The sequence below is a fragment of the Fulmarus glacialis genome, unplaced genomic scaffold (genome assembly GCF_000690835.1).
Source record: "Fulmarus glacialis isolate BGI_N327 unplaced genomic scaffold, ASM69083v1 scaffold11112, whole genome shotgun sequence".
Taxonomy (NCBI): Eukaryota; Metazoa; Chordata; class Aves; order Procellariiformes; family Procellariidae; genus Fulmarus; species Fulmarus glacialis.
Window position 1 is genome coordinate 1 of NW_009198456.1, and position 11,169 is coordinate 11,169.

At 52.6% G+C, this 11,169-nt stretch overlaps 1 protein-coding gene across 1 annotated transcript in view; it reads right to left on the reverse strand.

Annotated features, from left to right (window-relative positions):
* Positions 1 to 640: 640 nt before the first annotated feature.
* WDR90 (WD repeat domain 90) overlaps positions 641 to 11,169 on the reverse strand; it is a gene marked incomplete at both ends in the record, with an annotated part of 27,570 nt that continues 17,041 nt past the window's right edge. The window contains 13 exon segments of the mRNA XM_009572911.1: positions 641 to 725; positions 1,240 to 1,359; positions 2,530 to 2,673; positions 3,679 to 3,809; positions 4,272 to 4,452; positions 4,651 to 4,773; positions 5,540 to 5,705; positions 6,287 to 6,398; positions 6,749 to 6,917; positions 7,183 to 7,373; positions 8,807 to 8,966; positions 9,346 to 9,467; positions 9,928 to 10,030. Of these exon segments, the coding sequence (XP_009571206.1) occupies positions 641 to 725; positions 1,240 to 1,359; positions 2,530 to 2,673; positions 3,679 to 3,809; positions 4,272 to 4,452; positions 4,651 to 4,773; positions 5,540 to 5,705; positions 6,287 to 6,398; positions 6,749 to 6,917; positions 7,183 to 7,373; positions 8,807 to 8,966; positions 9,346 to 9,467; positions 9,928 to 10,030 (1,807 nt within the window).

Below are 11,169 nucleotides of genomic sequence, written 5' to 3' on the forward strand. Positions count from 1 at the left end.
CAGCACGTGTTAGCACAACTCTGCTGTCTCACATCCCCCCCGATGCGCCCGGCCCCGGGGCGGGGGGATGCAGATGCCCCGCAGCTCTGGGGCAGGCGTGGAGCTCACGCCGCTCTCAGGAACCACCGTCAGAGTGGGATGGACATAAGTACTGCCTCCCCAGGCAGACACAAACAGCTACAGGAGCAAGGTGCCTTTGACAGGAGAAGGGTGCTGATCTGGGGGGAAAGGTCCCTTCCGCCTCCCAGGCTGTAGCTCACACAGCCACAGAGCTGTTCGCTCGTAAGCGGAGTTGAAGACAGCCTGAAACCCCAAGGAGTCATTCAAGTGACAAATCCTGCTCATTGACAAACAGGACTGAGCTCATGCATCTTGTTTCTGACCTATGAGTCTCCCAGAGCGCTCTCCTTGCCTGACGCATACCCTGCCCGGGAGCAGGGCAGCTAGCCCCACAGTCCCAGGACGGTAGCTCCCACGGTCTGAGGACACAGGCTGGTGTGTGTGCACATCTCGTTTAAAGGAAAAGGGACACTTGGTTTCCCCCCACTCACAGGAAGAAGGGGATATCCCTCCCCGCCAAAGGCAACCTGGGGACAAGGCAGCCTGGGCAGCAGAGTCCATGGCACCCTCTGGTACTCACCGCCGAAGCCGACAGCCATGAAGCGTGCTGCAGGAGACAGGCTGAGCGATGTGGCGAAGTACGGCAAGGAGATCTTCTCAACTACCTGCGCTCCAGCAAGAGAAACACACCAACACCTCAGAAATGAGCAGGCAGGAGACCAGGGCTGCTGCAGTGACAGTCGTTAGGAGGGTAAAGGGCTCCTCTCAAAGGGGAGGCTGACAGATGCACAGCGCCTCTCAGAGCTCGGAAACCTGCCAAAGGCATCGACTTTCCAGAGGAGACTCGACTCAACGATTTAGTGCTCCTGAAAGCAAACGCCTTCCCCTCCCGTCGGATCGAAAGGCAGCGGGGCAGCAGCAGGGACTGGCAGCCTGCCCGGACACAGCCCAAGGCAGGGGCAGGGCCCTGCCATTCACCGGTTACCTGGGCCAGACTCGGAGTTTCTGAGATGAAAAGCTGTTGCCCTGAGTAGCTACTTGCCTGAGCCCACCCCAGACCCTCAGACTCGGCTTTATGCGCAGGGCAGCACTGCCTCCCCCCACTGCACCTCATTTTACGTGGCCACGGCCCCACAGCGGCAGAGGAGCCCCTGAGCCACCCTGGCAGGGCACAAGTACCTGTTTCTTGCGCAGGCTGTAAAACAAGGCTTCCTTCTGCATCCCAAAGCCGACGTAGACCAGGGTACCGGGTTCCCAAGGGCAGAACGCGGCCAGGCTGGGCGGGAGGCTGCCGAGACCCTGGTGAGGGAAACCAAGGGGAACAAAATTGAGGCTAGCTTCTCCAGCCCGACCCAACACAGTGGGGGACAAAAGGAAGGCACGGAGGGACACCAGCCCTTGGGGAAATTAGTATAATGGAGGCAGTTTCCTCCCTTTTGCATTGCCATCTGCATTTGCTGTGCTCATGGCAAAGCAAGGAGCAGCCACACACTGCCATGGAAACATGAGGCAAATTGTTTACTATCATAGGAGCAAGACACATGAGGGTCCAACAGGCTGAATTTTCACCGAGGCATTATTGCTACTTGGGCTTGAAGGTGGGACTGAGTTACGGATCGGTTTAACACAAGAAAATCAGGCCCAGAAGATAGATCTTTAGTAGTGGATGCAAAATCAATCCTTCCCCTGTTCACTGTGGGGAGGGGATAGGGAGGGATATCCCCTTCTTCCTGGTCACTGTGGGGAGACCTGTAGCGAGTTTCCTTCACGGAGAGGAAATCCATCGTTTTGGAAACAAACAGAAGAAACGTTCACAGAACCCAACCGCTGTATGGGCTTGGACGGTGCTTGGCCCCAAGGGTGGCAGGCTGAGGCACCACCGCTTGCCCCCCCGAAAAGACCCAGCTCCCTTCTGCATGCCAACGTCGTGTACCGGGGACCATCTCCCTGAGACAGACCCTCCTCCCCTTTCTAGCAAGTGTCCTGCTGCCCAAATCTCACACCTGGGTTGGAGCCAAAGGGTTCTGCAAAGCATCTCAGACACACAGGGCTAGAGTACTTGGCTCTGTGAACCCGTCACTGGGCTCTGGCTCTGAATATTCATGGGGAGTGTCAAAGTTAGCAGCATCCTCATAATTAGGTCTCTCTTCTGCGCACTGTGCTCACTGCTGCCTGTGCTGTTTTGCGTAGCACAGGGGTGTCAGCTCTTTGCCGACACAGTTTTTGACTCCTCACGCTTACAAAGGCCGTGCTTCCCAGCGGTTAGGCACTGCTACAATGCCCACTGCCTTTCGACACGCAAGAAGGAGCATTAACAAGATACTCTACGAGCAGCAGAACTAACGATGACAACACACTCTCTCTCTTTGGCCCTGTCCCGCTCAGAGCCTTGGGGCATCCCTCCTCCAGCTCGGCTGGTGCTGAAACCCATGCCACGAGCAGGCAGGGGCTGGCAGGTGCCACACTCACCTCGGGGCCGGCAGGAGCCGGGAAGCTGAGCCAGTCGAGGAGCTCGCACTTATCCTTCAGCCAGTCGGAGGCCCAGACGCTGACCCGCCGGTCCGAGCTGGTGGCCAGCCAGAGCTCGCCTCCTTCCACCCCGAAGTCACGGTACTACAGAAGATAAACGCAACGCTGTGACTCTGGCAGTACAGAAGCTTTAGAGAAAGCTGCCACTAGAGCTAGCACGGGGCAGGAGCTCGTGGGAACACAGGCCTTATGCCGTAGGGGATCAACGCCAGGATTAACGTCCATTTAGGCAGCGCTTAAAGTCACTTATCACAACAAAATAGGACAAGGAAGCCGTGGTACTGGAACCAGCGGCACGCTTCAGGCTGAAAGCCCTGGCAGAAGAGGCTGCTGGAGGAGGGGTGAGCGCCCGGCCTGAATGACACAGATCTCTTCCCCGCGACGCCCTCTGGATCTGCACATCTCCTAGGGGAGTGCTTGCAGATACCGTGTGTCCCCTAACAATGTCCTTCACCTAAAACTGAGGAGGATCTCCTAAGTCTAGAATTACCAGGGAACACAGCCTTGCAGCATGGATGATTTTAAAGCCTGAGAACTTAGGCAAAATTATTCTAATTTCCGCTATGCAAAGGAAAAAGACTTTCGATGAAGAGATGGACAATGGAAATGCTCAAAACATCACACTGCTGCACGGCCTCGCTCCACAGAGGAACCATACACAGGAAGCCAGGCTGCCAAGGAGCGAAGCGGGGAAAGCACGCCGAGCCTTTTCGCAGGGGCACAGGGGTTGAAAGATCACAGCCTGGGCTGCTCTCAAGGGGTGCTGCTCTCTGAGAGCCTGCGGTGTGGGCACGCATCGTATCTGCGTGCAGTGTGTCTCCAACAGCCACCAAACGTCCCCTCACCCGCAGGCACAGCCTCGCTCAGGGTTGCACCTGCAACGCCTGCGGCTTTACCCCACCAAAGACAGCCCTAGAAAAACTGAACAGGAGTTACTGGAGGGGATGGGACCCTGAAGAGGAAAGGTGAGGGACAATGAAGTAAACTCGCTGATCGGCCTGGCCATGCTGCTGCAGCTTCCCACAGCTGTGCAGTGACACATGGGGAGCTCCCTCCCGCACAGCACTGGGGCAGAGGGTGAGGTCTCACCTGCTTCCTGGTGCACTGGAGAACAGTGATGGGGGAGCCTTTGTGGTCAGCGAGAACACGGATAGTCATTCCAGTGCGAGGGCTGCTGACAGCCACGAGCCCGTCCTTGCCCCCTGATAAGATCATTTCTCCTGTGGGCAGAGGAGAGAAAAGAATGGGACACTTTTTGTAGAAGAAAAAGCCTATAGGAGAAAGGTCCAAGATCATGGGATACCAGTGTCCCAAAACACCATGAAAGGCTGGGAACATCTGAGTTAAGGGCTGGGTAAGATGAGATGTCTCAGAGACCCCCACTAAAACACCACACTGAAGAAGAGCCACTGCAGATTGTAAGCAGGACACAAAGGAATGCTTCTTGTACCCAAACCCCTTTGCTATACCATTGCCAATATACCTCCCGTGTCCCATTTACCACATGCTCAGCTGGCAGAGCTACCAGAGCTCATGGATACAAGTTCTCTGGCTCTCCCTGGCCCCAGGTTTTTGGGCAGGTTGTCAGTACGCAGAGCGGCTGGAGCTCAGGGTAACGCAGGCACAACCAAGCCATGATCCCCAAGGCAACATCTCCCCACTGTTACAACAGGCAGCCTCACCATCTGTGGAGTAGGCAATTGCTGTCAGTGCAACGGTATGGGGGTGCATTTTCAGCTCCATCTCTGTCCTGGAAATGCTGAATACGCGGATGGTGCCATCGCTGTACCCTGCCACTACATGCTGGCTCTCAGCTCCCCACGCAACGATGGGACGAGGCTTCCAGGCCAGGCACTGGCAGCTCTGTAAAGGAACCAGGACAGAGACCCAATGACACAGTGAAGAGAGCAGGACTATGCAATCAACTGCACTAAAAGCTCCACCTGCAAGTATTTCTCCAGCTTTAGTCGGCTCCACGAGGACACAGCAATCCTTGCAATCCCAAGCAGTGGACTGTGCCCTCTACGAAGAGGAAGAGATTGACGTACCACAAACAATTACCTGGTTGAGCACCTGGAACTGTACCACCAGCTCCATGCTGCCCAGAGACCAAATCCTCACGCTGCCATCTTCCCCGCACGTTACGCAGTGAGTCTCATCAGGACTGAAGCACACTTCGGTCACCTGCAGCGAGAATGGAGATGGGGAACAGGGGCCCTACAAATGTTGCAGCCTAGAGGACATCAGCTCCTCTGCCCTCTCATCCCCCAGGACCCCTTTCATGGGAGACACCAGACAAGAAGCCCCAGACATAAAGGAAGGTGGCGTGCTTTGGTTTTGTCCTTCAATCTTGGGCTGACAACTAGGCTTGTAAAGGAAACCAGTAAACCTAACCCCAAAGCTAGGACCAGACACTTCGCAACGTAGGTGTAAGTAATACCTTCTCTTCTACCATCTGAAATCTTCTTTCTGTAGCATAAAGATACCCCAAAGCAACAGCAAAATTCAAAACAGTCATTCTTCACCTGGGTGGTTTTTTTTTTTTTGCGTTTTAGGCAAAGCAAATGTTATCCAATATGGATATCCAGCTAGCAAACAGAAGGCAGGCAGAAGTCACAGCACTCAGGAATGAAGCCTTCGTGATTGCAAACTGCATTCTTCCGCTCCAGCAGAAAGGCCCACAGCTGCTCCCAGGCTGAGGCTGTTAAACACCTAAGGCTAGAGCGGATGAGCTCAGACTTCTTGATGTTGGACTCCTCAGCGTGCACATTTCTCTCTAGACTCCTCCGTGTTGTCCCGTCAGCACTAGTGAGCCCTGCAGCTCCCTGACCTCTCCCATGGCCAGACCAGGGAATGCTTCTGCAGCCCGCACACGCTTCCCGGGGCATGGACAGCACACACAACACTTGCTGCTCTGCGGGACAAACCACCCCAGACTAGCCCCTCTAACCTTGTTCTTGTGGCCACTGATTAGTCGGATGCTTGTGCTCTCTGTCCAGTTGATGTACCACAGGGTTCCTGCTGTGGTGCCCACAATTCCCATTTCTAGAGAGTCGTCAAAGGCCGCACTGACTATCGTCCCGTCAAGGGTGATCTCATGTTCTAGCAGGACCGAGCTAGACCTGGAAGAAAGGAGGATGCGAGAAGGACTGGCTCAACTATTGGAACAGCCACTCTGCCTCCTTTAAATGCAATTTTCTAGTGAGCCCAGTCACATGTTCGCAGCTAAACGGTTCAATGAGGAGATCCTGTACATTGAACAGTGACTACCGTTGTATTTGCACTGCAACCATCTTTTATATGAAAGAAAGAAAATAGGGGATGCAACAGTGTGAGAGAAGAAACAAAGGCAATGTATTTTCACTAGTTCTCTTAAAGGAGTTCCTACAAATCACCAACACAAACTTCAGGCATGATAAACTCCACCCATTTCCAGTATTAAGAGGGTTCAGCTACCTGTGGTAAAAATTCAGTATAAAGATCCAGACAGAAAAAATCATCAGTCATGGGATAGAGAGGAAAAGCTAAGGATGAAGAGCAACAGGAGCAGCGTGGTTGCAGGCAGAGCCGATGTCTGTCCGTGAAAAGCCACCTCTCGGACAGGTCCTGGGAGCTGCCAGATGAGGGGAAGAGCATCTCAAGAGCACGGCGAGACGGGCGCGAGCACCGCAGGGATGCTGGGGCCACGACCTCCTACCTGGCATCGGGACCTTTCAGCCTCAGCTCCTGCACGGCAGCCACTGCCCACAGGCGGATACGTTTCGTGTTGCTGCCACTGACCAGCCTGTTGCGCCGACACACCAGCACACCTGAGGTCACAGAGGAACGAAGGGCACCAGTGAATATCCACCGCTCTCGGCCATCACCCAAGGTGTGCTCCTGACAGCCAGGCCACTGATTCATTCGGGCAGGGCAGGGGGGGTCTCCTACCACCCAATACCCAGCGTTTTTACAGGCTAGAGGTGAGCCCCTCAGGAAACCCAGGGCCCCGAGGAAGCCCAGGTCACAGATCCATTGCCACCCCATGCATCTTGCATCCGACACAGCAAACTGGTTTACCGAGCACAGCTGAAATCTGAGGTCTGCAAGCTTATTGCTGTTCTTTCCTAACGAGTTCCCTGTTATAGCCCTAACAGACGCCCGGGGCATCTGCACCCACCGATCTCGCCCTCGTCAGCGTCCCACGTCATGAAGCAGCAATTAGTCTCAGTGTCCCACACGCAGATCTGGCCTGAGTTGGTCCCACTATAAAGAAGAGTGTCAGCACCGTAACAGAGAGAGGTCAGCTCCACCGGCCCTAACACGTCTGGGGCAGGGGCCCGATGAACCTGCCGGAGCACATAAAACAGAAACGTCAAAGAGAATATGGTGCTTACCTACATCAGGGAAAAAAAACCTCTCCTCCTACCCTCAATTCATGCAGTTAATGCCTCAAATACAACTGAAAGCCACTCACGGCCAGCCAACATCATCTCACTAAGAGAAATCATCAGACCTGTGGGGGCAGAGCCTTCATCACACTCACCAGGGGCTTGGAAAAGAAGTCAGAGATGCTGAACAGAAATTTTAAGAGAAGGTAAAACTGAGGTTTACCTTGAGGTTGACATCAGCTTCCTGCTGCTCCAACAGCCAAAACATCATGGCTCCCTTCCCCACGCAGGCCAGTTCTCTGTGAGAAAGAGGACTAAAAGCCACGTCATGGACTGGCTCCGAGATACAGGTTGACGACATGAGTTCGTAAGTGTAGGTATTCCACAGAGCAATGGTTTGATCACTGTAGTCCCCTAGGTAGAACATGAAAGACAGTAGAAGGAAAGTCTGCAACCTCAGTGTTTCTTCAGGGTGCTCACAAGCATACACACTGCACACACGCAACAACTGTGTCACTCCCTTGTCCAGTTGTTCGGAGACAACTGCTGCGAACACCGTCCCAGGCACAGACACGGCTCCTTGCGTGCTCAGCAAAAGCTGCACAACATGATGGGTCCTCATTCGAGTTGAGTACAGATGTAACTGGCCCAACACTTCATGCTGAAGGTTGTAGCAAATCTGGCCCTGCAGTGGGGTCTGCCACCAGCATTTGAACCGGCCGATGGCTGGCGTGGTAGGGATTTCAGCAGGCAGAGCAGGTATTCTGCTGTTTCTACATCCTTAGGAGCTACTGCATACCTCAACATACGCCCCACACAAGCCCTCCAGTGATACTGTGCCGCCAGGGCTAACAACACTCTTGAAATAAGAAAGGGATGTCACCATTGCTGACGTCAAAGCTGAGATGGGAGCTGATCTTAATGGAAACCACCGTATCTGGGTGGCAGCAGATGGCAAAAACCCCCAGCTCCCAGACAGTTCTGGAGGACAGTGCTCTCCTGCTGCTTTTCCCAGGCTCCATAATCTCAGTGGAGACTTCCAGCTTTTCTCTTCTCTGCAGCCCTGACTGGAGCTGGAGGAGGGGGGCTCCTCTCCCATGCTGCTCCATGGAGTGCACAAAGCTCTCCTCCTCTCCAGCAAAGCTTGTTTTATTTCCAAGGGCAGACTCAGCAGCCCAGAGGGAGTGTATTGCCTGCTCCACAGGTCCTCTCTCATGCAAAACAAGAACTTACTAATTGCATATTTGTCCTTTAAATGTCCCCTGCCTAAACAAAACAGACAGCTTGAGCATCCATCTTGTGCTGGCATCACTGCCTGGCAGGAGGCTCACAGTTTGAAGCCTGGCTACTTCTACGCAATTCCACCTAAGCAGCAATAAGAAGTCCAGAAGAACGCTTTTCCCTTTGGACACTATATATAGTAACCGCAAACTATTTACACGGGCTTAACAAGCACTAGCAAGCCAGGAGAAGAAAGCTGTAACTTCAAGAAAAATGAGCTAGCTGGGGCAATGAGAAAGAACTGAAGGGGAGCTGGGGGGAGCCCAGCGTTCATGCCTGTGGTTGAGATGCACAGGGCACGTGCCTCCCCTCGAAACACTGCCAACAGCGCCCTGGAAGTTCGCTCAGCTGCAAAGAGTACCCCTGCAGGCGGTCACTCCCAGGAGGACCCGAGATCACTTGCAGTTTTACATGCTGCATTATCCATTGTCCCGAGGCTACCAAGCAACAGCCTCATACCCACGAGGCTGGTACACATCTCACAGGTATTGCACATCTTCCTCCCCTGAGCTGTCTACTCTAGGGTGTATTCCTGCACCCACACCTGGTGTTACAGGTGTACTCACCTAGGGTGACAAGGAATCTATCATCCTGAGAGAACGCCATGGCTTGTACTTGGGTCTCGTGATGGAAAAGACTTGCTGTGCAAACCCCATCCTGGACATTCCAGATGCAGATCTGACAATGGGAGTCTCCATTCCTCTTTCCCGAGGCAGAGGCAAGAACCTAACAGAACAATATGTTGTCACTGAAACCTTGGTAAATAATTAGAGAACACTTTGTTAGTTAGCTAGTCTTAACAACTGTTAGTCTCAAATTTAAGTGATGTGATTGGCAAATGAAAAATTCTGCGAGAACAACCATCAGCTGACGGCAAGAGGGAACGGTAGCATCACCCAGGGGAAGGGAGCAGCCTTTAGTGTCACACTGAGCCAGCACAATGGATAGCTAGGCTCCAAAACCATTTATTTTATTTTCATAACCCCAGGTCTCCATGCAGCAGGCAGAAGAAGGAACGGATAAATGGGATTTTAGTCTGTGACTTTCCTTTAGCCCAAAGCGACACAGACAAAACCCTGTCCGGGGCAGCAGAAGCCTCTCCTACCTGGGCATCATGGCTGACGGCGAGTGTAGAGATCTCCTCTGCATGGCCAAGCCAGTGATTCTGTGATCCCGAGTGCAGATCTTCAACCACGATGACGCAGCCACAGGTGTAGGCGAAGAAGCCTAGCAGAGGAGGAGGAGATGGGATGTTTTCATGTAAAGGCTTCACATACAGCACCCACTACAACCTACATCACAATTCAGGAAAATTCTTTTTTTCAGTAATACGTAAAAGCTGAGTCTTCTACACAGCCTGTCAGCATCCTTCCCATCAGGTTGAGAGTGGAGTAAAATCTCAATTCCCCTAACGTGAGCAAAGCAAAGCTGTTGGGCATCACTCCATCCTGGAGAAAGGAGGTGAGATGGCCTTTGTGAGAGTCTTCCCTTCTGCTCTATTCACTCAACACTGAAGCCTGAGTCTGTCCGTATCAACTAACATTTGCCAATAGCAAAGAAGGGTTACTGGATTTTACCAATGCAAAGAACCCCCGTGTTAAAGCAAAGATCCCAACCCAACAGCTAGAAGATTATAACTTGGCTCAGTACACACACCTCCCGCCCCTCCAGAGCCTTCCCGGTGTACCTGTGTCCGGGTTCCACACCATATTCCCTCTGCCGTTCCCGTTGTAGCCGATCACAGCTTTCAGCTTCAAGACCTCACTGCCAGCTGGAGGAGATAAGAAACTCTACAAGAAAAATAGACACCGGTTTAAAATAAGCTCTAGAAGGATGGCCCGGTCAGGTACATTCAACACCCACGTAAGAAGTGTGCGTGCAAGCACACACACATCCTCACACACACAACTCGCAAATTTATGCCAATATACTTCCACAATTCAAGTTCAACACATCAACAGATGAATACCAAAGTGCACACTTATACATACAAAAGAGAAACTGCACCAGCAGAACCAGGCACAGATGCTTTCAGATGGGGCACAAAACAGGCTGGCAGCAACTGCCCAGCCGATGAGCAGCTGCTAATCCTGAAAAATTGCTGACTCAGGGATGTGGATGTTTCAACAGGAAGACAGTGGGGGAAAAAATGCTACCAGGTGGAGGGACAGAGGAGAGAATTGAGGGTGCAAGCTGAAGGTAGCTTTGCCCGCAGCACTGTGAACAACAGAGCTTAGGAAAAGGTTGAGTTAAGTTTCTGTTTTATTACTGCTCTGTTTGTTAACAGAGCGAGAGCTGTGCCTTGACTATCTTCACTACGCTCAATGGATTGCCTTCCCCAGCCTGCTCTGCCAACGCATCTGCTCACAAATATGGGTGCATGATGAATCACTCCATTGCTCTCTCGTCTTTCACTTTCAATAGCATATGCCACTTCCATTTCTTTTGAATAAAAATGTATGCAGATTTGCTGAACAGAAAAAGAGTTGATCACAACTCACTTTTTATTAGTCTGGAAAGAGCTGCACGTAGAGGAGAAAGGGGAACTAATGTTAGGAGTTTCTAACTGAACATCAGGCCCAGGGGTATATTTCACAAATTGCTTTCAAACAGAGAACAAAATGGAAACAATTTGGAAAATCCACCTACCCCAGCCCCAAAATGGCTGTTTGCCACCTGCCCAGGGAACCAGCCCTGGCACAACTCTCACCTGGGGAAGCACCGATGCCTTAAAACGAGGAGTGAAATGCCGGTAGGAGTCTGGGCGGACGGAGCACTGGGACTTGGGACTTTTGGTCTGCTTTCTGGGCTCTGCCACACAAAGAAGAAAACAGTACCTATAGGATGCTGCTCCTGGGAACGGTTCGGGAGCAGCAGCTAGGCTGTGGCTTGCTGTCCGTTCAGATGCTGTGTATGTGCGTGCATACAC